Source organism: Pelophylax lessonae (assembly GCF_965119305.1).
Source record: "Pelophylax lessonae genome assembly, chromosome: 5".
NCBI classification, from domain to species: Eukaryota; Metazoa; Chordata; class Amphibia; order Anura; family Ranidae; genus Pelophylax; species Pelophylax lessonae.
This window is the reverse complement of record NC_138772.1, coordinates 136353615-136378961: the sequence shown is the minus strand read 5'-3', so window position 1 is coordinate 136378961 and position 25347 is coordinate 136353615. Positions and strand designations below refer to the sequence as shown.

General features: G+C 42.9%; 1 protein-coding gene across 1 annotated transcript in view; it reads left to right on the top strand.

Moving 5' to 3' along the window:
* Positions 1–1274: 1274 nt before the first annotated feature.
* Positions 1275–25347, top strand: part of SKAP2 (src kinase associated phosphoprotein 2) — a 385859-nt gene continuing 361786 nt past the window's right edge. The window contains exon 1 of the mRNA XM_082259466.1: positions 1275–1462. Within this exon, the coding sequence (XP_082115592.1) occupies positions 1423–1462 (40 nt within the window). The 5' untranslated portion in view covers positions 1275–1422. The remainder of the gene's footprint in view (positions 1463–25347) is intronic.

The window sequence follows — 25347 nt, the reverse complement described above, 5'->3', positions numbered from 1 at the left end:
CGTGACTGCATTTAATCACAGCTTACTGCGCCACACATCTGGGTTGCATTACAGTGTGAAAAAGGAAACATAGAAAGCAATTGATTTCTGTGTGTCCTATCAGTGACCTGCATTCACCCAGTTCAGTAAAACATAGGTCACCGCACTATGTGTGAATAGGGTCTAAAATCTCTATGTGTGATAATGGGTACTGCCTGTGGTAAGGAATATTCCTTTGCACTCTCTGTAGTTCACCAACAGCCTTTTAGATCACATTTGTCCAGCAGAAGTGCAAGCTCTGCTGCTTTAGCACTACTTATCTCAGCACACTTTACAAGCAACCTGCTGCAACTTATAGTCCCACAAAAGCTTCAGCCCTTTAGATCACATTTATCCAGCAGAAGTGCAGGCTCTGCTGTGGTAGCACCAATATCTCAGCATGCCTTGCAAGCATCCTGCTGCTACTTATAGTTCCACAAAAGCCCCGGCCTCATGGATCACATTTATCCAGCAGAAATGTAAGCTCTGTTGTAACACTGTATATCCCATGGGGCACAGTTCACATCCTTGCAGTGCAGTTCAGCGCAGTTAAAAAAAAGTAAAGCATGCTGCCTTTTTCACACCGCAAATGCAGGTAAAAAGCAACAAATGGGCTTCAAATGCACTGCACTACATTCCTTTAGTGTAAGCCATGCCCAAAATCATATAGAAAAACGCAGCACAAAATGTATGCAAAACGCATTCAAGCGCACTTCAAATGCATGTTACATTCAGTCAAAAACACGTTTATGTGCAGTTTCTGATGTGAATGGGCCCTTACTGAGAGACATGACGCATGAAATCAGTTACTTTGCCTTGTGCATGGCCACCTCAGGCCAAGGTTCACACGGAATACAGGTTTGAAATTATGTGAGTTCAGCTGAACTCGTACGATTTCAAGCCGGCATTTCAGTCCAACTTCGGGGGCGATGTGAGAGACATGTGTGCGGGTTCAGGGACAGATGTCTTTTGAAATGGCCCCCCGAAGTCGCCAAGTAGTGCAGGAACTGGACTGGAACCGATTTGGCATGCGATTTGACATGCCCGACGTGAACAGGGGGGTTCGAAAGAGTTTGGGATCTCCGTTTTAGAGAGCACTAAGCATTGGGTAATTGTTAGAAAATAATATACTGACAGAGTCCCCTTGGCTGATTTGTACAATGTGGAAAACACGCAGTATTTCATTACACAATTGTGTGCTTTTGGCCTGGGGGAGGAGAAGAGGACAAACTGGCTGATTTGTCCGGTTACTTCCTTAAATACAACAAATACGCTGAAGCCTTTTCTTTCTTCCTCATCGCCTGTTACTTCCCTGTTTTCATACAGTAAATACTACAAGCTCCATTGCTGCTAGCAGGACTTTCAGATATCGCCGCTTTGTGTAGAAGTCACTATCCGCTCACTATGAATCAGCTACCTGAGGACATTAGGAACATTCTAGCAGGTAACTGAGGCAAGGTGGGGCTGGCAGGGTCCGTACTGTACAGACAGATGATTGCTTTGCTTTTCTTTTATGTCAACTGTTTTCTACTTCCTTCTACATTGCACAATATTATCAGCCAATGGCCTTCTCAGCAACGAGTAAAGACACTGCTGTTGTTAATTAGTGTCAGTGTGTGACATACTGCAATCGTTTTGTGTCATTTTTAATTAATATTATGACATAGTTGTTATGACGGGTAAATTGATTATGTTTTAGGTGTAATATATAGTACCTGTGGGTAATATTTTTTATCATGTTATTCACATGCGGCTGTATTGTGTTTAGTAATATATGCACACACACTTCACATCACAAGTGCTCATATGATGAATAGGAATTAGAGGGGGAGGGGCTATAGGAGTGCGTAAAGCCGAACTCCAGACTCAAAGTGGAGTTCCACCCGTGTGTTTTATAAAAAGTGTAGCTGCTGACTTAATAAACGCACACTTACCTGTCGCACAGTCCATGTGGCCGGCACGAGCCTCGGTTCTCTCCCTTTGCTGCCCACGGCGCTGGCATCACTAGTGTAGGCACCTGGCTGTGACAGCTTGTGGCTTCAAAGCCGGGTGCGCACTGCTCATGCACGAGTCACGCTGCATGTCCTGAGTGGACAGGCAATCTTTTGGGACTTGTAACGTGTCCCAGAAGATTGCAGGGAGGGAGGGAGAGAGGAGAACTTCTGTTTGAGCCACTTAGGTGGCCCGAGCAGTATTGGGAACGGGTACCTGTTAAATCTAGGTACCCGCTCCACACCCAAAGAAAATGACATGCCAAATGTGGCATGTCAGGGAGTTAGGAGGCTTTAAAGCGGAAGTTCCATTTTTGGGTGGAACTCCGCTTTAAATATATTCCTTAACCACTAGGCCATTTTTCAGTTTTCAGCACTGTCACTATTTGAATGGCAATTACTCAGTCATGCAACACTGAACGCCGGCTAATTTTTGCGACAGATAGAGCCTTCTTTTGATGGTACTTACTTCCATACAGGGCCAATTCTGGCACTCTGCTCCTTCATGTAAATAAATAATAATTGTTTTGCTAGAAAATTACTCAGAACCCCAAAACATTACATATGTTTTTCTAGCAGAGACCCTAGGGAATAAAATATTGGCCATTGCAACGTTTTATGTCACACGGTATTTGTGCAGAAATTTTTCAAAGGCTTTTCTGTTTCATTAATAAAAAAAAAAAAAATACTAAAGTTAGCCTAATTGTTTTGTATAATGTGAAAGATGATGTTGCACAAAATAGATACCTTACATGTCATGCTTTAAAATTGCCCACACTCGTGGAATGGTTACAGAGGAGTTACAGAGGAGGTCTTGGTCTAGAATTGTTGCTGCTGCTCTAACGTTTGCAGGGATACCTCACGTGTGTGGGTTGAATGCCGTTTACATATGAAGGTGCGACGTATGTATGCATTCACTTCTTCGGGGATAGGGGCACTTTACATTTTTTTTTTTATTGTTTATTAATTTTTTTTAAACTTTCACTTTAATTTTTTTTTTTTGATCACTTTTATTCCTATTACAAGGAATGTAAACATCCCTTGTAATACAAATAGTGAATGACAGGTCCTCTTTATGGAGAGATCTGGGGTCAATAGGACCCCAGATCTCTCCTACAGGCTGTAGAAACTGAGATAAAAAAAAAAAAACATCTTGGCTATGCAGCAGAGATCATGGCAGCATTTACAACTGCCAGGCGGGACGTGATGTCATAACGTCCCGCCGGGCCTCTGAGAGTCATAGAGACTGCCGGAGACCATCTAGTCCTCAGTATTCTCTATGGTGTACTTCGGCCGCTGGTGGATTTCTTCTCTGGCTCGCCGAATGCTGGGCAAGCCGGTAGAAGCACTGGAGGGTGGCGTGAGAGAGGGGGACCTCCACTCCCCCCACCTTTAAGAACAATCAAGCAACTGAACAGCTGCTATGATTGTTCTTATGAGGAAGAGAATCACCGGCTAAAAAAAATATATATCTGAATGATGTCTGCAGCTGCAGGCATTATTCAGATATCCCCACTCAAAACCTAGGACGTCATATTTTTTGCTGTATAAACAAAAAAATACTGAAAAGTTTTTAAACCCCCCCCCCCCAGATTTTTCTTAGTTTTGTTATAAAATTTTGCAAATAAATAATCTTTTTTTCAGAAATTTAGAATGTATTTTTTTACATTTCTTGGTTAAAATAACAAATTAATGTACCGTATTTTCCGGCGTATAAGACGACTTTTTAACCCCTGGAAATCTTCTCTAAAGTCAGGGGTCGTCTTATACGCCGGATATCGTCTTAAACGCCGAATCAGAATATGCGGTGGAGGGGGGCGCTCAAAAACATCCGTGATATGCCCGGGGTATGGAGAGAGCGGCAATGTGACCAGATGCATCGGGAAAAACATGCCTTTCAGCCGTCTGAACCGCCCGCCCGCCCGCTCTGGTATCCTACCTTCTAATCGGCGTCCACCCCTTCGTCTCGCTCCTGAGGCCTGAAGCGGTGTAGGTGCGCATGCGCGATAAGATCCGGCAGCGGGGATACCAACTCTGACAGGGAGTCCTGTGTCATAGACTACGGTACAAGCAGGGCAGGGGCCAGACAGGAGAAAGAGGCGGGTTTATCTGGTCACATCTATTATTACCAGATAAAGGGGTGTAAATTAAGTGGAAGAAAAATAAATAAAATGATGTTTCCCAACTGTATATACGGTACAATATGGGCATTGGAAGAGGGGTAGTCTTATACGGCGAGTATATCCCAAAATCTATATTTTAACTGGAAAAGTTGGGGGTCGTCTTATACGCCCAGTCGTCTTATACGCCCAGTCGTCTTATACGCCGGCAAATACGGTATATTATTTAGCCTGTGTGAATATTTTATAGAGTATACAAACCATTCAAAAATTAAACAATCCTGATGTACTGACTGCCGATGTCATTTACCTGAGGCCCTAAAATGCCAGGACAGTATGAATACCCCCCCAAATGACCCCTTTATAATAAATGTAGACAGTCCACAGTATTTATTAAGAGACATGGCAAGGTTTTTGAAGTTGTTGTTTTTTTTATCAACGTTTTTTTAGAAAATGATTAAATTAAATAAAATTTGATTTTTTTTTTTTTTTTACAAATTGTCATTTTAACGAGTCATTTTTCACACAAGGCATTGGCATACTTAAAAATACAAACCACAATACGAACTCTGCTATGCCTCCCAAGTATGGGAATACCACATGTGTGAGACTTTTTCAAAGCATAGGTGGGCACAAAATCCAAGGAGAACCTTTGGGCTTTCAAGGAACATAATTTACAAATAATTCAACTGCTTGCTGACCGTCCTAAAGCTGTTTTACTGCTACGGGGCGGCTGATCACATATCTATATGTGATCTAGCTCTTTCAGGTAGGCCGCAAACATGATTACACACAGCGGGAACCCAACGGGGGTACCGCGGAATCAATGTCCCCGGCACCTGCCGATTGTTTTGTACACAGGCAGAATGGGGATCTTCCTATGTAAACAAGGAAGATCACCGTTCTGTCAGTAGGGAAGGCATTGACCCTGTGTTCCTGTAAAGCAGAGACAGGGATCTATGCCTTCCCTTAGTAAAAGCACCTCCCCCACAGTACACAAGCCCTGGCTAGGAACACATTTAACCCTTTAATCGCTCCTGATGTTAACCCCTTCCCAGCCAGTGTCATTAGTACAGTGACAGTGCATATTTTTTAGCACTGATCACTGTAATAATGTCACTGGTCCAAAAAAAGTGTCAAAAGTGTTAGTGTCCAAATAGTCCACCGTAATATCTCAGTCCCGCTACAAGTCACTGATCTCCACCATTACTAGTAAAAAAATTAATAAAAATATCCCATAGTTTGTAGATGTTATAACTTTTATGCAAACCAATCAATAAACGCTTATTGGGATTTTTTTCACCAAAAAATAGGAAGCAGAATACATACTGGCCTAAATTGATGAAAATGAAATGCGATTTTTTATGGACACTGTGAGTGGCCAGCGGTGATTAAGGATACTGACTGGTGCAGCGGGGATCAGGGATGCTGCCTGGTGCGGCGGTGATTAGGGATACTGACTGGTGCGCCGGTGATTAGGGATACTGACTGGTGCGCCGGTGATTAAGGATACTGACTGGTGCGGCGGTGATTAAGGATACTGACTGGTGCGGCGGTGATTAAGGATGCGGCGGTGATTAAGGATACTGACTGGTGCGGCGGTGATTAAGGATACTGACTGGTGCAGTGGTGATTAAGGATACTGACTGGTGCGGCGGTGATTAAGGATACTGACTGGTGCAGCAGTGATTAGGGATACTGACTGATGCGGCCGTGAGTAAGGATGCTGACTGGTGCGGCTGTGATTAGGGATACTGACCGGTGCGGCGGTTATTAGGGATACTGACCGGTGCGGTGGTGATTAGGGATACTGACCGGTGCGGCGGTTATTAGGGATACTGACTGGTGCGGCGGTTATTAGGGATACTGACTGGTGCGGCAGTGATTAGGGATACTGACTGGTGCGGCTGTGATTAGGGATACTGACTGGCAACACTGGTCTGGTGACATTGCACTGCTATGGTGGTGATCAGAGACCATGGCTGGCAGCACTGGTATACAGTGACATCAGAGCAGCCAATGAAGAAGAAGAAAAGTCCCTGGAGCCTCACATCACACAAAACCCTAATGTAAAGAGTGGAAGGAGCCTGAATTATAGTGGGCTAGATCGAGTGTGGCAGACATGCATCTGATATTGATCTTTTTTTCAATTAAGCAGCAGCCAAGGATGTATTTATCTCCCCATCTGTGGTATCTCCATTCCCCTGAATATGCCCCATGAGCGAGACAAAACATGTCGGGGGCATGGCCTGGACGAAGTCTAGGCTGAGACTGCTTCCACTCTTGCCATGAGGGTTTTGTGTGATGTGCAGCTCCCATAAACCATAGTGATACTGTACTGCTGTGATCAATGCTATATACTGTATGAGGAACATATTGGAAAAGTTTCATCTAGGGCCTCAAATAGGCTTTAACATGTAGGGCAGCTCCTAGGCACTGAGCAAGGGTTGATGTATTTCCTGCAGAGTGTACTCTGCAGGAGGATGGGAAAGAGCCAGGATCTATAAACAATGGCCAATCCTGGGGTAGTCAGACTGTGCTAAATCTAATATATATTTTTTTCATGATCCACTGTGACAAGGATGACATGCAGCAGTAGAAGGTACCAGGAAGTTCAAACGTGCCTATTTAATTTCTCTTTTTGATAGTTATACAGTATTTGCAAAGTACGCTTATAATGAGATAAATATGAGGGTTGCCATTGCTGACCCTCGTGAAAAATGCTGATTGCCTGGCTGTGACTAGCTTAAATATTTGTTAGACATACCAGTGGAACAAGCATTAAGCAAATGAGTGTGAGAGAACAGCCACAAATGCTTACACCTATACATATCCTGGGTCAGGGCTGTCACGTGGAGTGAATCCCATGCTCTCCTATTACCATAATTGCACCATATTGTTATCAGAGTGATGAGGGATAAAAAGAGAGGTGAGCGTATGCCACTGAGGAGGGAAGGTCTAAAGCAAATGTGCTGCCCTATCCTGCATGGGCAAAATATAGGCTTGCATTAATTAGTGCACCTCTCAAAAATATAGTACATTTTAGGGCACGTGTGGGCTTTGGGTTTGTGTCAATGGTGTCAATTTGGCATTTATTTGAGATGCTTCTTAGATCAGATCTTAGATCTGCCCATGTATTGCATTGGTTAGGTCTAGGGTACTGTAAAAAGCAGTTTCGCTTACCTGATCCCCCACTCCCCTTTACTCCTCTTCACTTTGGCTTGTAGACTGTTCCTCACCATCCTCACATTAAATGTAGAGCTTTCAGCTTTGCATTGTACTTAAAGTACTATAGGCAAAACTTTTTTTTTTCATTTTGAATAGAGTACGTGAGGGTTAACCTGTGTAAGGTTTATTTTTACCATCTTTGTCTCATTTTGGAGATTTTCCTTCACTTCCTGTCCCATAGCCACAACAGGAAGTGAGAGGAAAACCCTGCTAATTGAGGGGATTTCTTAGGAAACCTCAGGTCACCAGAGTTAGTGTCCCTGTTGGAAGATTTTAATTCTATTACTTTTTACAACCCAAAATTTGTGATGTTCTTGTACTTTTACTTTTAATGATAATGGTAAACAGGACAAATAGAGAGGGTGAATCTCCCTAACAGGGGCACAGACAGCAAAAGAAACCGAGAGGTGTTCTAATTCCTCTCCCCTCTATCAAAACTAAAAGAAAAGTTTTGCCTTTAGGTATACTTTAGTGACACCAAGGGACATGTGTCATTGGGTAAGTAAAATTGCTTTTTCAGGTAACCTAGACGTAAATGAGAATTTTGCCCTGACAGTTTTCTCAAGAATTTATCTTTAAAAACTCATTTGCAGACTTGATAGGACTGGTAAATAGGAAATAACAGAAGGGTTGAAACACTTGTCTGAAAAAAGGTCCTATAGAAAACCTCTGGCAGTTGGTCATGTGGTCTCTGCTAAAAGTGATAGGAAATTGGCTTTCAGGCAGAGTTGGCCAATCAGCAACCCACTTGAACAATAATCCTCTTGGATGATTTTTGCCTACCTCTTGCTCTGCTAGCAACTCTAAAATTTGGGATCTCCCCTTTCTGTCTGGGTGGAAATGGTCACCAGTACAAACCGAGGTCTAAATCTACCGAACGTAAAAAAAATTGTTTTGCCTTTACTCGCAGTTGGCAGTCCATGAGTATAGTATTCAGAAAATTGTTGTGCTTTCCTGGTTTTTAAAAGTACTAAAAACATAAAACACTGATATCTTGTTGACAGTAAATACTGAGGGCGCCTTACTCTGATAACACAGCTGGGAATGAATATTCGCTATTCTGCAGGAGAACATGTGAAGCCTTTTTTTCTTTTTTACCTTCTAGCATTTACGTATTGAGAATTATTTTGGGTAAAACAATAAAGGAGGCTCTGCTTTTATGAGAATTCTTAAACATTTCCCAGAATGCTAAATCCATTAACTGAGATATGTGTGTGTGTGTGGGGGGGGGGGGGGGTTCCTACACAAGTGAGTAAGAGGGCCCCCACCTCTGCTCCACACCATTGCTGCCAATGTGTCTCCTCTTACATTAGTAGCCTGGATTCAGAAACCTACCATAATACAAGGGCCTAGCAGCTACTTTTAGACAATGACAGCCTAAGCCTTTCCATATCAACCTTTGTTGCCCATACTCCTGTTGGCAATGGTTACATTTTTTCCCCTCAACTTCAGCTCTGAGAGACATGCTGAGGGCTCTGTTCTCTCTGGTGGATACTACAAACACTGGGAAGTACCAGAGGCCAACCCCTCAAGTTTCCTACCTCTTGAGGGTATCACCAACCAGCAAGATGAACATAAGAGCTATTATGAAGCGCTAAGTAAGCGTGAAAAGCATTAGCTGGTGATGCTGTTCCCCTCTATTTGTGTTTTGGAATTGTTTTTATAGATATGCTGAAATAAAGGTGCTTTAAGAGTCGGTTCACACTGGGGCGACACGACTCCTTACTACTTTGGGAGGCGACTTGTCAGTCCCGTGCACCACGACTTCGGAGCGACTTGCATGGACTTCACATAATGGAAGTCTATGCAAGTCGCTCCGAGGTCGCCCCGAAATAGTACAGGACCCTTTTTCTAAGTCGGAGCGACTTGTGTCGCTCCTATTAGAACGGGTCCTGTAGCGGTCAATGGACCGCGAGGGAGCGCGACTTGTCAGGCTGACAAGTCGCCTGACAAGTCGCGCTAATGTGAACCGACTCTTACTGGATGTGCAGCCAACCAGGCTTTCCTTTCTACCTTGAATCCTTAAGAATATGGGGGGATATGGTAAAAAAAAAAGGATAATAGAGACGGGTACGTAGGGCAGTGGGCTTATATAAAGATAATATAGTAGATACATGATATAGTAGATACATAATAATATGCCAGTAATCATTGTACATTAATAGAATATAACCCATTGCCTGAAGAGGGTAATACATAGGGGGAGCGGTAAAAAAGGGGGGGAAATGGGACTTTAAATGAAGTGTGTGAGCAGGTGGTGGGTAATAAAAAATGTAAAATCATTGGTAGAAAGAAACACATAGGTTTAATAATACATGTAAATTGTATAACATTGCATTGATTGCATGGTACATACATATAATGCGTAAAACCATAATACAATACAGGACATGATAATAAAGGCACATTAGGATAGTATACAATGTACCTAAAATAAAAACATAGTCTATGTAAGCAATTGTAAAGTCCATATAGAGGGTATAGTGGATGCATCGATAATAGGCTCGACGCGTTTCGTGGGCAATTCCACTTTATCAAGAGCAAGTGCATCATGGATATAATAGTAGATCAATACAGATGGTAAAATTTAAAACATCCTGAAGTATAGGTCCAGAGGGCTAGAACATGTTGCTCTTGATAAAGTGGAATTGCCCACGAAACGCGTCGAGCCTATTATCGATGCATCCACTATACCCTCTATATGGACTTTACAATTGCTTACATAGACTATGTTTTTATTTTAGGTACATTGTATACTATCCTAATGTGCCTTTATTATCATGTCCTGTATTGTATTATGGTTTTACGCATTATATGTATGTACCATGCAATCAATGCAATGTTATACAATTTACATGTATTATTAAACCTATGTGTTTCTTTCTACCAATGATTTTACATTTTTTATTACCCACCACCTGCTCACACACTTCATTTAAAGTCCCATTTCCCCCCCTTTTTTACCGCTCCCCCTATGTATTACCCTCTTCAGGCAATGGGTTATATTCTATTAATGTACAATGATTACTGGCATATTATTATGTATCTACTATATCATGTATCTACTATATTATCTTTATATAAGCCCACTGCCCTACGTACCCGTCTCTATTATCCTTTTTTTTTTACCATATCCCCCCATATTCTTATGAATAGGGATGGAGGTGTCTAGCCCCATTGGGCAGAGCCTCATTTAAAGTCCCACTTTCTGAACTGTTGTTCATTCTTTTTTTCTACCTTGAATCCTTGATGGACGGTGCCAGCATCTGGCTTGTATGTTAGTGGAGATGAAGATGGGATACCAACCTAGAATGGTGTTTGTATCTTAGATGAACATAATGTTTGCAACTTATCATCTTTCCCCCTCTATCAAGGAAGACTCACTCCCGAGGTTGCTCTTGTTAAATAACGGAAGCTTTACTTAAAAATAGATTTTATACAGTCTCTAGTACCATCACTTGGATCCATAATTTGGAGAAGAAACCCAACTCTTCACCGCCAACCCCAGCCAGGGAAGCCCTACTCCCCCATAGTGGAGCTCAAATATCAGCCACTAACATTTTTGGTTTCAAAATTTTATCTCCCTGGAGAAAGAGTTCCTCCTCATTCAGATTTTTAACAATGCCACCATTTCTACTGCGTCCTCCTGCTATATATCCCCCCCCCCCCATCCAGGGATAATGAGGGACAAAGCATTCCCATGGCAACAAATAGGGTGGAACCATGAAGGCCTCTTTCCCACTTGTGCGACTTGTCCTGCTACTTCAGACTGAAAAGTTGCATGACAAGTCATATCCCATGATTTCCAATGGGTACCGTTCATATCTGTGGGACTTCAAAGTAGTCTCTGCACTACTTTGATCTGACTTTACTTTCATTAATGTTTATTGATTTTTTCACATAACAAGTAATAGATACAACCATACAATGGCATTAAACTGAAATACAAAGTGAAATGAATAGCGAAGTACAGAGCGTTCTGTGAATACATAATAAAACCGAATGCAAAACTGAGTGCATGTAACATAACAATAATGTTATCAACAAGAGGGAACAAAGTATTTACTTTGGGTCAAGACCAACCAGTCTTTGTGAAATTTCGGACCATGTAGGGTAGAAAATGCATATGCTTTCTCTAGGGAATATTGAACATTGACCTGTCGTATGACTTCCAGGTGGGAAGGGGTGATAGGTTGCTTCCAGTAACGTGCTAAAACGGTCCTAGCTGCAATGAGAATATGAGTTACTGGGGTTCGCATATCGGGTGGTATTAAATCCAATCCTAGGGACAGTAGGGCCAGAGCTGGATTTTGCTTGAGTAGTATACCAGAGACAGTGGATATAATTTCAAAGACTTTTCCCCAAAAACTGGTCAGTCCCTTACACATCCAAAAGATATGAAGCATTGTGCCGATCTGGTCACAATTGCGACAACATTGTGGGCTTTGAGTGTCTTAACACTTTGATCTGACTTTGATGCGACTTGAGGTCCATAGACCTCAAGATTACACAGGCATTGCCTCAAGTTGCATCAAAGTCGCGCGACTTTCAGGTTGCGCAACAGTGGAAGGGGCCTAAAGTGTGGTACAATCTATTTATAGAAAATGGCAATATTGCTTATAAAAGGCAATCATAAGTCAGCTTCTGTTTGCTAACCCACCTGGAGAATAGCTGCTGGAATCTTTCTAGTGGCTAATATATCTCCTTTACCTTCCCCACGGTTTTACATACCCTCATTATTATCATTCACTATACATACAAAAGCCTGTCTCAGGACAAGAAGTCAGTTAAACACATTACCATGATTGTATTGGTTAGATTAGGGGGAAAAACAACATTCTTGAATCAGTACCAGATCCTAGGACCATGGGTCGCTGAGCATTTGCTACCTCTGCTGTCCTTTTTCCACACTGCTAAATTAGTCCAAAGTAGACTTCCAAATCAGTGATTAAAGTGACACTAAATTACATTCAAGCATGTATTCATAACTTAAAAATGCTTCTTTGTATTGGTCTCAGCCTCCTCCAAATTTTTAAATTACTTTGATCTTGCTGCTGTGATTCAATAGAGGGTGGATACATTTGTTCTCCATGGCCCCACTATATCAAGGAACATAGCTACCCCTTTTTTTCCTTGCTCCCGCGTCTGATTAGAGACTATAGAGACTATGGGATTTGTAGTGTTCAGAGAGCGGTGCACGTGACTGCAACTAACATGCACTGCTGCTCATTCCAAACAGAAGTGAGAGGAAAAGGACAGGTCTAGGATCATACTGAGGACATTACAAGGGGGCAGAAAAACACAGTAAGAAATAATGCTATGACAAAATACATTACAGGGTCTTTAAATAGTGGATGTGTATGGTAGATTTTTGGAAAATTAGGATATAATTTAGTGTCACTTTAATATACTGTATACAGTAACTGTTAACGCAGAATTAGCTTATTTTTTAAATAGTTCAGTTTACAGTAAGCACTAGATGTCATTAGGATGTGTAAAAATACAACAGGAAACGTATTCTGTGAAAGACCGAATACAAGTAAAACCTCAAAGCTCATTTTCAACGCATACTGTACATTTTACTAATTTTACAGACCTACCTAAGAACTTTTTATCCTATTTAAGAACAATTATTAGGCAAATACATTAATGTAACTGGTGGGACAAGGTATATCCAACTGGGAAAAAGTAAAAAAAGTGCCTGGAAAAATAAAAGTACTTCAGTACAAAAATGAATAGTCTGTATAGATGCTGGTAACTGGTCAGCTGAATATACTCCTTTCTCTTTGTTATAGAGACATTATACCTTTATATACCTACCTTTCTGGTCTCAGGGAACCCTTGCTGATAATTACTATATCTATAGCTCAGGGTATATTACTGTGATGGTCAAAAGGAAGAATGATCCTTACGTTAAAGGTTAGTGAAAAGAATGCCCCTTCATAGATCATTGGTGTCAGTAGTTACTCATCTGTGAAGCAGGCGTTCCTCATTTTTTCAAGGAACCTCTAGCAAGCTCTGTAGGAACAACGGGGGTTCCACAGAACCCTGGTTGTGAAAGACTGGTGTAAGGTAATTGCACACGCCCATGCAACGATGACAAGCGACGTTCATTTTACTATCCATAGGCTACGCTTTAAAAGCCTTTACAGGTTACCACTTTAGATTTAGAAAGGAGGTCTGCTGCTAGAATTACTGGCCATAATCTGATGTTCACGATAATACCTCCTGTTTGTATGGCGATCACTGTTTGCCTGCATGCTTGTGGGACTGATGCGTGCTTTCGACTTTGCGTCACAAGGAATGTAAGCATCTTTGTGACAGTAATATGCATGTGACAGGTACTCTTTATGGAGAAACCCCAATTCCCTACTCTTCACTTAAAAGCATTCAAAACACCAAGATCTGTGGCACAAAAACTGGCACCGATGGTTTCAGAGTAAATCGTAAGTGTTGTTATGTCATCGCTTCTGGTTTACTGTTACGAACAGGCAAGCAAAGCCGATCCTGGTGTGACGGAAGAGCCCGAGAGAGCTGTAGAAGGTGGCCGGGGGGGGGGGGGGTGCGACCCCTCCCGCTGCTTGTATTAGCAACTGAGCCACTCCAGTGAGTTTAGGGTGAGCCTCCAATCCCGGATGATGCCTTCTAAGGGGAAATGTGTCGGCCGAGCTGGCGGTGTGACATCAGCACGCACGGGCCGATCGAGCAGTGCTATGGCCATGTCTGTAGGATTTTCAATTTCCTGAAAACTCACCCAGTCTGTAAGCGGAATACGTTATGTTTTTTTAATAAACTATTATACAGTAATGTGCTAAGAACTCTCTTCCTTACTTTTGATATATACTCAGGGCTGGAAGGTTGAAGGGGTGGAAGTGAAGCAGTGTTTATACAGAGATTAACTACTGTGGATAGCACAAGAGCACTTTCTTTTTCTGAACAAGGACAGACATTTTTTGGACTGCCATTTTGTATTTTTTAATTCAATTTCACTTTAATTTACAGTCACCCGTGAATGTGTGTAAATGAAATATATACTCACGATTCAATTCTTGCACATGTAATTTTGGACCAATTATGGTTTCTTATTCATTTGTTTTTTGCCCTTTATACAAAACATCAATCCTATGACATTTTTTGCAGCTTTTTTTGCAAAGTTGATTTGCATTATTATAAGCAAGTGATATGTGAATGCCTGATCCGGCATAAAGGACAATAGGTGAATTTTACATTCCCAATGTAAATTGTTTGATAGCGCACTTTTATTTTTTTTAACTGTCTATGATTAGCCATTTTGCCCATCTGAACCCTTGGTTCGTATTTTGGTCATTGATATCACACAGGGTCCTTTTCATTTAGCGATGGTATTGCTACAGGGGCTAAATGACAGATGCCCTGGTTTGTTTACAAACAGGAGGTGGCGAGGATCTGCCATTTAGGAGCAGATCTCACATTTGCAATCAAAAATGTCACTTATAAAAGGACAACCGTATACTGCTCCCAAAATTCACATACAGATTTAAGCCACCCCAAAGTGTGTTGTTTGAAATATTTATGTATATTTAATGGTGTCCTTTAAACCAAGAATCCCCCAACCCCTGTGTCACGGATTGGTGCTGTTCTGTGCCTATTTAAAGCTGGGTTGCACAGGCTGCAAGAAGGTGAGAGGAGGGCAAACAGGAGATCGGACTGCATCACCGCTGTTGGATTCGCCTCCATATATTCTGCAGTATAGTGCATATGTGCTGGTTTCCCCACTCCTGAATTTAAATGCTGGATTCCTAGCAAGGCCATAGCGCTGGGGAGAGGCTGCAAGACCCGTTGGTAAGTTTTACTGCACAAAACCCTTACAAAGTGACAAGCTGCATCTGGTAACTGAGGTGGCAGGCAAGTGACAAGCTGCATCTGCTGACTGTGGTGGCAAGCTACAGTGACAAGCTGCATCTGGTGGCTGTGGTGGCAGGCTAGTGACAAGTTGCATCTGGTGAGGATGGTGGCAGGCTACAGTGGCCTTCAGCATCTGGTGAGTGTGGTAGCAAGCTAGTGACATGCTGCATCTGATGATTGTGGTGGTAGGCTACAGTGACATTCTGCATCTGGTGAATGTGGTGGCAGGCTGCAGTGAAAAGCTTTACCTGGTGACTGTGGTGGCAGGCTAGTGATAAGTTGCATCTGTTAGCTGTGGTGCCAGGCTAGTGACAAGCTGCATCTGGTGGCAGGCCACAACAGTTACAGACTGCATCTGGTGGTAGGCTACTATTACAAGTGACAAGCTGCATCTGGTGGCAGACTACTGTGGCAACTGACTTTAGTTGCAGGAAAACAAACTCAGTGCCCCCACTGATTTTTAATTATTATGGGGAACTGAATGATTACTGGTCCTCAGAAAAATCTTTTTGCTCAAAACTGGCCCCTGGTGCCAAGAGGTTGCCAAAAGGGTTCCTCATCATTTGCACAGCCATTACAAATGATCCCCATAACGTGTCCAGTATTTTTATTTCCTATTATCATCTGCTCCATCTAGTGGCTATACTGCAGTATTTTCCTAAAATATCTCATTAACGAAAATACATCATTATGGAAATAAATATAGTAAACACATCATTGGGTTGATTAGTGAAACTGTGCAAATGCTGAGACATTCACCCAGCACATTTTATAAATGGACCCCTTAAACTCTTTTTATCAAAGTTTTGCCTGTTGTTGACCTTCTGCAATGTTGTCAGCCAGCCTGCTCAGTTGATTCCCATCTTCTATGAGGCCATCTCCCTAGACTGAAAAGCTTGAGAGACAGTGTCATAGAAGACTGTGGGGATCGATTGTTTAGAAGCTGTCTGCAACAAAAAGAAGATTTTGGCTGTGGTCTGTCAGCATTGCTCTGATATTGAGGTAAGTGTGCATTTCTGGCACGGTAGGGTGATTTCTTTGTCAGTGGGACTGGACAGGAAAGGTAAGTGCATTTTCTGTAAAAGTGTACTTATCCTTTAAGAATTATGTACTTTAATAGACTAAATACAAACTCCTCAAATATAACTTTTCAAGCAAACCACATATAACCACATTGGTCAGATGAATATTTCATAAAGCTTGTACTTAGACCTGCAGACAGCTAATGATTTAACTATGAAACTAGATCAATAATAAGCCAAAGAGTTTATAGAAAGTCATCTGGGGTTTCATTTCTTAAATATCTACAATCTACATAACAAAAAGTCTAGCAGCATATTCAATTAGTGTCACAAACAGCAGAAAGTAAAATAACATAAGAGATTCTACATAGACAAGACCCAAGTACAGGAAAAAACACTAAATAAATGCGTTCCAAGAGAAAGTGTCAAGATTTAGTTTCTCATTCTTGTGCTAAAAATATATGTCGCTTGTAATTTTTTTTTGTTTTTATACAGTTTCAGTTTTTAAAAAATAAACAAAGTAGTCTTTATTTATCGTCATAAATAAGAATATTGGATACAGCTCAACAAGTTTTGATGCGACAGTTCTGATTTCCAGTGCAGTTCTGAACCTACTGGTGGGATTGTGGCAATACATGTGCCCTGGGGTAGGATGTAGTGTGGTAGGGTAGTTGTCACATCCTCCATGTTTCCTTCCTTGTTGGGCGCCAAGCAAGGATCACATGATAGGCCTATACTGGGGTGGGTTCTTCTGGGCTACGCTAGGCACTTTGTACAGGGTCACTGACTTACACACAAGGTACCTTTACTTTGAACAGATGATTAAACTTGATTAAACTCTCTCGAAATACTAAACTTCACCCCGGGTTACCTTTGCATTTAGGAGGGACACGCAGAGCTCCTAAGCTCTCCACCTATCCAGCGTACCATCGCTACCTCCCTTCCAGTAATAGTATGGGGTCCCGCCACGCACCTAGTGAGCACTCCATGCATGCACTTCACTTAACTCTTGCTCTTCCCATACCTGTGTAGGGGCTGAAGGCCTCAGCAGTGCAGATCTGCTCCTAAAAATATGGGAGACGGATTGGATTGCTGCAGATGGAGTGCCGACGACATCTCTCTTGCTGCTAGAGGCTATCTCACCTGTCACATGTACACACTTACAACAGGCTGCTAGCGAAACCTTCATTTTCTTTGATAACCACTGTAACCACTGTATCTTCACATATTGTATTAATATTATTATACAGGGTTTATATTCACATATTGTATTAATATTATTATACAGGGTTTATATAGCGCCAACAGTTTACGCAGCACTTTACAATATAAAAGGGAGACAATACAAATACAATACAATAACATACGAGAGGATTAAGAGGGCCCTGAAGAGCTTACAATCTAATAGGGTGGGGCAGGTGTTACAAGAGGTTGTAACTGTGGGAATGAGCTGATGGAAAAGGTAAAAGATTAGTTGGAGGAGTGATAGCCTTCCCTGAAGAGATACGTTTTCAGGGATTGCCTGAAGGCAGATAGAGAAGGAGATAGCCGGTGTTCCGTGAAAAAACCATACCCATAAAAATTCCATACCCTCGTCACTTCTGGTGCACCTACGTCATTGAACAGCTGAGCAGCTTACTAGTGCGCATGCTCAGAGCTCCGGAGGGTAGGGAATTTTCACAGGTAGAGTTTGAAACGTTACACCGCATCAGCTGTTGCCGCTGCAACATAAAATCATCTCCACTCATACCCCTGTCACTTCCCTGATCTTGGCTACTAAATGTAAAAGCGGCGGCGGGTCTATGAAAATATAAATCACGGAGCTGGGATCTCCGTGATTTATATTTTCATACACCTGCCGCTTTTACATTTTGTAGCCGAGGTCAGGGAACTGACAGATGTAGAAGCGGAGATGATTTCATGTTGCAGCCGAGATGTTTTCATGTTACCACGGCAACAGCTGATGCGGTCTAACGTTACTTAACACTACCCCGTCAGAATTTCCTACCTTCCACAGCTGTGGGCATGCGCACTGCTATGCTGCTCAGCTGTTCAATGATCTATGTAAACAGGAAGTGACGAGGGTATGGTGTTCTAAAGAGGTAGGGTTTGCTAACGTTACACCGGAAAGGTTGAGGTAGAGCATTTCAGAGGATGGGAGAGGCTCTGGAAAAATCCTGGAGACGAGCATGGGAGGAGGAGACAAGGGAGCTTGAGAGTAGGAGGTCTTGAGAGGGACAGAGAGGACGGTGTGGTTGATATTTGGAGACAAGATTGGTGATGTAGCTCAGGGCAGAGTTGTGAATGGCTTTGTATGGTGTGGTTAGTATTTTGAATTTAATTAGATGGGTAATCGGCAGCCAGTGCAGGGATTAGCAGAGAGGGGTGGCAGACACTGAGCGGTTAGTAAGATGGATAAGCCTGGCAGCAGCGTTCATGATAGACTGAAGAGGGGATAGCCTATGAGAAGGGAGTTGGAATAGTAGAGGCAAGAGATAACAATAGAATGAATGAGTATCTTGGTGGTTTCAGTTGTTAAAAAGGGGCGAATGTTAGAGATGTTACAGAGGTGAAGTCTACAAGCTTTTGACAGCGATTGGATTTGGGGCTGAAAGGACAGGTAAGAGTCTAGGATTACAACTAGTACCCTGGCATGAGGGGAAGGATTGATGGTTGCATTACTGCTTTTGATGGAAAAGTAATGTAGGGGGGAACGGGCGGGAAGGGGGGGGGAATATTACCAGCCCAGTTTTAGAGAGATTTAGTTTGAGGAAGTGGTGCAACATCCACCCTGATATGTCAGTAAGTAAGCTAGTAGCGCGAGAGGAGACTGAAGGAATGAGGTGAGAAGTAGAAAGATAGATTTGAGTGTCATTGGCGTATAGATGGTATTGGGAGCCGTGGGCGGTTATCAAGTGACCAAGGGAAGTGGTTTAGATAGAGAAGAGAAGGGGTCCAAAAACAGAGCCTTGGGGAACCCCCCACAGAAAGGGGCAATGGAGAGGAGGAGATAGAGTTTTAGGTAACACAGAAGGAGCGCTGTGATAGGTAGGAGGAGAATCAAGATAGAGCAGAATCTTAGAGGCCAAGGGAAAGGAGTTTATTAATAAGGATCGATTGGTCAACAGTATCAATGGCTGCAGAGAGGTCAAGTAATAGATGGATGAGGCAGAATCCCTATGGGTAGAGCTTCAAAGGGATGGCACGGCGGGGAAGGTAATATTGGGCGTATGCTATAGGCCCCCCAACCAGAGGGAGGAGGGTGAGACGGACCTCCTTTTACAGATAGGATTGGCAGCAAGGATGGGAAATGTCATTATAATGGGGGACTTTAATTATCCAGATATAGACTGGACAGAAGGAACCGCGCACTCAGCCAAGGCTAGGCAGTTCCTAAATGTTTTGCAGGACAATTTCATGGGTCAGATGGTGAATGCACCGACAAGAAACAATGCGGTACTTGACCTACTGATTACCAACGATACAGACCTGATCACGGATATAGAAATACGGGACAACTTAGGAAACAGTGACCATAGGTCAATAAGTTTCAGTATTAATTACAGTAATAGGAAGCAGAGGGGTAATATAAGGACACTGAATTTCAAAAGAGCCAATTTCCCTAAACTGCGCTTGCTGCTAGAAAATATCAATTGGGATAGAACCCTGGGAACAAAGAACACGGAGGAAAAATGGGAGTGCTTCAAGAGCATACTAAACAGGGGGATTGGCCAGTGCATTCCAAAGGGAAATAAATTTAAAAGAGCAAAAATAAACCCTGGGTGGCTAAACTCCAACATAAAAATGTATATTAGTGCTAAAGAAAAGGCCTTCAATAAAATACAAGACTGAGGGGTCATTGGCAGCATTTAAGCATTACAAAGAGTGTAATAAGAAATGTAAAGATGAAATCAGGGCGGCTAAAATAGAACACGAGAGACATATAGCAGAGGAGAGTAAAAAGAACCCCAAGAAGTTCTTTAAGTATATAAACAGTAAGAAAGCGAGGCCAGAACACATTGGCCCCATAAAAGATGATAAAGGAAATATGGCCACTGAGGACAGAGAAAAGGCGGAAGTGTTAAATCATTTCTTCTCTTCAGTCTTCACAAAAGAATCGGGGGGCTACACGAACCCAGCTTGTAAGGCCGAACTAAATAATACACCTCAGGAAGTGCCGCCATGGTTAACAGAAGATAGACTTAGAGCTAAACTAGAGAAACTTAACATAAATAAATCCCCGGGACCGGATGGCTTGCACCCGAGGGTTCTTAATGAGCTCAGCCAGGTGATTGCCAGACCATTATTCTTGATCTTTAAGGATAGTTTACAGACGGGTATGGTGCCAGCTGATTGGAAAAAAGCCAACGTGGTACCAATATTTAAGAAGGGGCCGATATATATCCCGGGTAACTATAGGCCGGTCAGCCTAACATCTGTAGTCTGCAAAATTTTGGAGGGGATGTTAAGGGACCACATACAAGACTTTAGTAATGAAAACGGTATTATAAGTAGTAATCAGCATGGATTCATGAAAAATCGTTCGTGCCAAACCAATCTATTAACCTTCTACGATGAAGTGAGCAGCCACCTAGATAAAGGTAAGCCTGTGGATGTGGTGTATCTGGACTTTGCAAAGGCCTTTGACACCGTTCCCCACAAACGATTACTGTACAAACTAAGGAAGGTAGGTATGGATCAGAAGGTGAGTACCTGGATAGAGAACTGGCTCCAGGGGAGAGTACAGAGGGTGGTGATTAATGGGGAGTACTCGGATTGGGCGGGTGTGGAAAGTGGGGTCCCCCAGGGTTCTGTCCTGGGACCAATCCTGTTTAATTTGTTCATAAATGATCTAGAGGAGGGGATATCTAGTACAATCTCAGTATTTGCAGATGATACTAAACTAGGCATGCCAATATCTTCTATGCAGGATGTGGAAACCTTGCAAGCAGACCTGAACAAAATAACGGGGTGGGCAACTACATGGCAGATGAGGTTTAATGTTGATAAATGTAAAGTAATGCACTTGGGGGCCAGAAACCAGAAAGCAAGCTACTCACTAGGGGGGGAACCTCTGGGTGAGTCTAGGATGGAAAAGGACTTAGGGGTACTGGTAGACAACAAGCTTGGCAGTGGCATGCAATGCCAAGCCGCCGCAAGCAAAGCCAACAAAATACTGGGATGTATAAAAAAGGGGATTCACTCCAGAAATAAAGAGATTATTCTCCCACTCTACAAGACTCTGGTCCGGCCACATCTGGAGTATGCTGTCCAGTTCTGGGCACCGGTCCTCAGGAAGGATGTGCTGGAACTGGAGAAAGTCCAGAGAAGGGCAACAAAAATAATTAGGGGAATGGAGGACATCAGCTATGAGGAAAGACTACAAGCACTGAACCTTTTCTCTCTGGAGAAAAGACGATTGAGGGGGGATATGATATCAATGTACAAATACTGTACTGGTGACCCCGAGCATAAGGAACAAACTATTCAGAGAAAGGAGATACAATAAGACACGTGGCCACTCACTAAAACTAGAGGAAAGGCGGTTTAACCTTAAAGTGCGTAAGGGGTTCTTCACTGTAAGAACGGTAAGGATGTGGAATTCTCTTCCACAAGCAGTCGTATCAGCAGGGAGCATTGATAGTTTCAAAAAACTATTAGATGGACACCTTAAAGACCACAACATACAGGGGTATACAATGTACGGTTAAAAGCAAACACACACACGCATCATAGGTTGAACTGGATGGACTGATGTCTTTTTTCAACCTCACTAACTATGTAACTATGTAACTATGTAATAGGAGTATGGAGTAGTGGCCATTGGTTTTAGCAGTTAGTAAATAGTTAGTGAGTTTTAGTAAGGCAGTTTCTGTGGAGTGCTGCGAGCGAAAGCCAGACTGTAAGGGATCAAGAAGGTTATTTTCGCTGAGGTAGGAGCTAAGCCGGTTGTAGACTAGGTGTTCTAGAAGTTTAGAGGTGAATGGGAGCAGTGAGATGGGTCTTAAGTTGTTCAGGTTGGTGGGGTCCAGTAAAGGCTTTTTAAGTATGGGAGTGATCTGCGCATGTTTTAGAGGGGAGGGGAAGGTGCCACTAGAGAGGGAGAGATTGAAGATGTGAGTGAGGGAGCATAGGATAGAATAAGAGGGTGACCTCTTATTCTATCTATATACTGTAGGAACTCTATATACTGTATGAACTCTTGTACCATTATCTTCATACCCCAATGTGATTTGTGACCCAAGCTTTAGACTATAAGTGCAAGTTACACCCCTTTAGTAACTTCAGACCAGGCAAAGGCAGAGTTACAAAAGCTTTACCTAAATAATTTGGTGTGATGAGATTCACAAGATAACAGTTCAACATAAAATTCAGTCTTTTCCTGCATCTCTAGTTCCTAACTTCAGGCTTGTGGTTGCACCAGCATACCTGCACAGGATGAAAGTCCGTACTTGGTGGAGTCCACAACAGGTTTCTTCCAGAAGCATTGCAAGTCCAAGCAGTTTTCACTTAGAGCGAGAATTCTGATCCCGGCATGGTACTGGCGATACACCCCTCACATTTTTGTAAATATTTTATTATACCTTTTAATGTGACAACACTAAGGCTGCATTCACATGTCAGCTTATAATCGCGGGCAGAACCGCCGCGGTTCCGCCCGCGATTCGGAGATTTATTGCAAATCGCGGAACGCCTAGCGTTGCCCGTTGATTTGCAATAGCCCCCCAAACGCCGAGCGATGTTGCCGCGATTTACGCCCGCCGAATCGCGGCAACATCGCGCAAACAAAATCGCGGGACGCAATACACTCCAAAAAAGTACAAGAGCTTCTTTGGAGCGTATTGCGTCCTGCGATTTTGTTTGCGCGATGTTGCCGCGATTCGGCGGGCGTAAATCGCGGCAACATCGCTCGGCGTTTGGGGGGCTATTGCAAATCAACGGGCAACGCTAGGCGTTCTTCCCGCGATTATAAGCTGACATGTGAATGCAGCCTAAAGAAATGACACTTTGCTACAATGTAAAGTAGTGAGTGTACAGCTTGTATAACAATGTAAATTTGCTGTCCCCTCAAAATAACTCAAAACACAGCCATGTATGTCTAAACCGCTGGCAACAAAAGTGAGTACACCCCTAAGTGAAAATGTCCAAATTGGGGCCATTTAGCCATTTTCCCTCTCTTGTGTCATGTGACTTGTTAGTGATACAAGGTCTCAGGTGTGAATGGGGAGCAGGTGTGTTAAATTTGGTGTTATTTTCTCTCACTCTCTCATACTGGTCACTGGAAGTTCAACATGGCACCTCATGGCAAAGATCTCTCTGAGGATCTGAAAAAAGATTTGAGGCTCTACATAAAGATGGCCTAGGCCAGTGATGGCGAAGCTTGGCACCCCAGATGTTTTGGAACTACGTTTCCCATGATGCTCATGCACTCTGAAGTGTATTTGAGCATCATGGGAAATGTGGTTCCAAAACATCTGGCGTGCCAAGTTTCGCCATCACTGGCCTAGGCTATAAGAAGATTGCTAAGACCCTAAAACTGAGCTGCAGCATGGTGGCCAAGATCATACAGTGGTTTAACAGAACAGGTTCCACTGAGAACAGGCCTCGTATTGATCGACCAAAGGAGTTGAGTGCACATGCTCAGTATCATATCCAGAGATTGTCTTTGGGAAATAGACGTATGAGTGCTCCCAGCATTGCTGCAGAGGTTGTAGGGGTTGGGGGTAAGCCTGTCAGTGCTCAGACGATACGCCGTACACTGCATCAAATTGGTCTGCGTGGCTATCATCCCAGGAGGAAGCCTCTTCCAAAGATGATGCACAAGAAAGCCTGCAAACAGTTCGCTGAAGACAAGCAGACTAAGGACATGGATTACTGGAACCATGTCCTGTGGTCTGATGAGACCTAGATAAATTTATTTGGTTCAGGTGGTGTCAAGCGTTTGTGGCGGTAACCAGGTGAGGAGTACAAAGACAAGTGTGTCTTGCCTACAGTCAAGCATTGTGGTGGGAGTGTCATGGTCTGGGGCTGCATGAGTGCTGCCGGCCCTGGGGAGCTACAGTTCATTGAGGGAACCATGAATGCCAACATGTACTGTGACATACTGAAGCATAGCATAAACCCCTCCCTTTGAAGACTGGGCCACAGGGCAGTATTCCAACATAACAACCCCAAACACACCTCCAAGACAACCACTCCCTTGCTGAAGAAGCTGAGGGTAAAGGTGATAGACTGGCCAAGCATGTCTCCAGACCTAAACTCAAGCATCTGTGAGGCATCCTCAAACAGAAGATGGAGAAGCGCAAGGTCTCTAACATCCACCAGCTTTGTAATGTCCTCATGGAGGAGTGGAAGAGGACTCCAGTGGCAGCCCGTGAAGCTCTGGTGAACTCCATCCCCAATAGGGTTAAGGCAGTGCTGAAAAATAATGGTGGCCACACAAACTATTGAGACTTTTGGGCCCAATTTGGACATTTTCACTTAGTGGTGTACTCATATTTGTTGCCAACGGTTTAGACAATAATGGCTGTGTGTTGAGTTATCTTAGGGGAAAAGCAAATTTACCCTGTTGTACAAGCTATACAATCACTACTTTGCATTGTAGCAAAGTGTCATTTCTTCAGTGTTGTCACATGAAAAGATATAATAAAATATTTACAAAAATGTGAGGGATATATCACTTTTGTGAGATACTGTATATATGTATATATGTATATATGTATATATATATATATATATATACATGATCTGACACTTCTGGGTAAAAGGCACGCAAAGCGCACCGCCAGCGGCTTACACATAGCAGATGCTGATCGGCAGGTGCACGGTACCCGATGTCCTCCACCACCCACCGATGCCTATTTAAACAAGTAAAGAGATCGTCGTTCTGACAGGAAGGAAGGGATTGAATTTATCTCCTCCCCTAGTAAAATTACCTCCCATAGTACACATAAACACTGGCTAGGCACACAGTTAGCCCTTTGATCCCCCGATATTAACCGCTTTCCAGCCAATGTCATTAGTACAGTGACTGTGCATATTTTTTAGTGTTAGTGTCAGACTGCCCACTGGGATTTTTTTTTT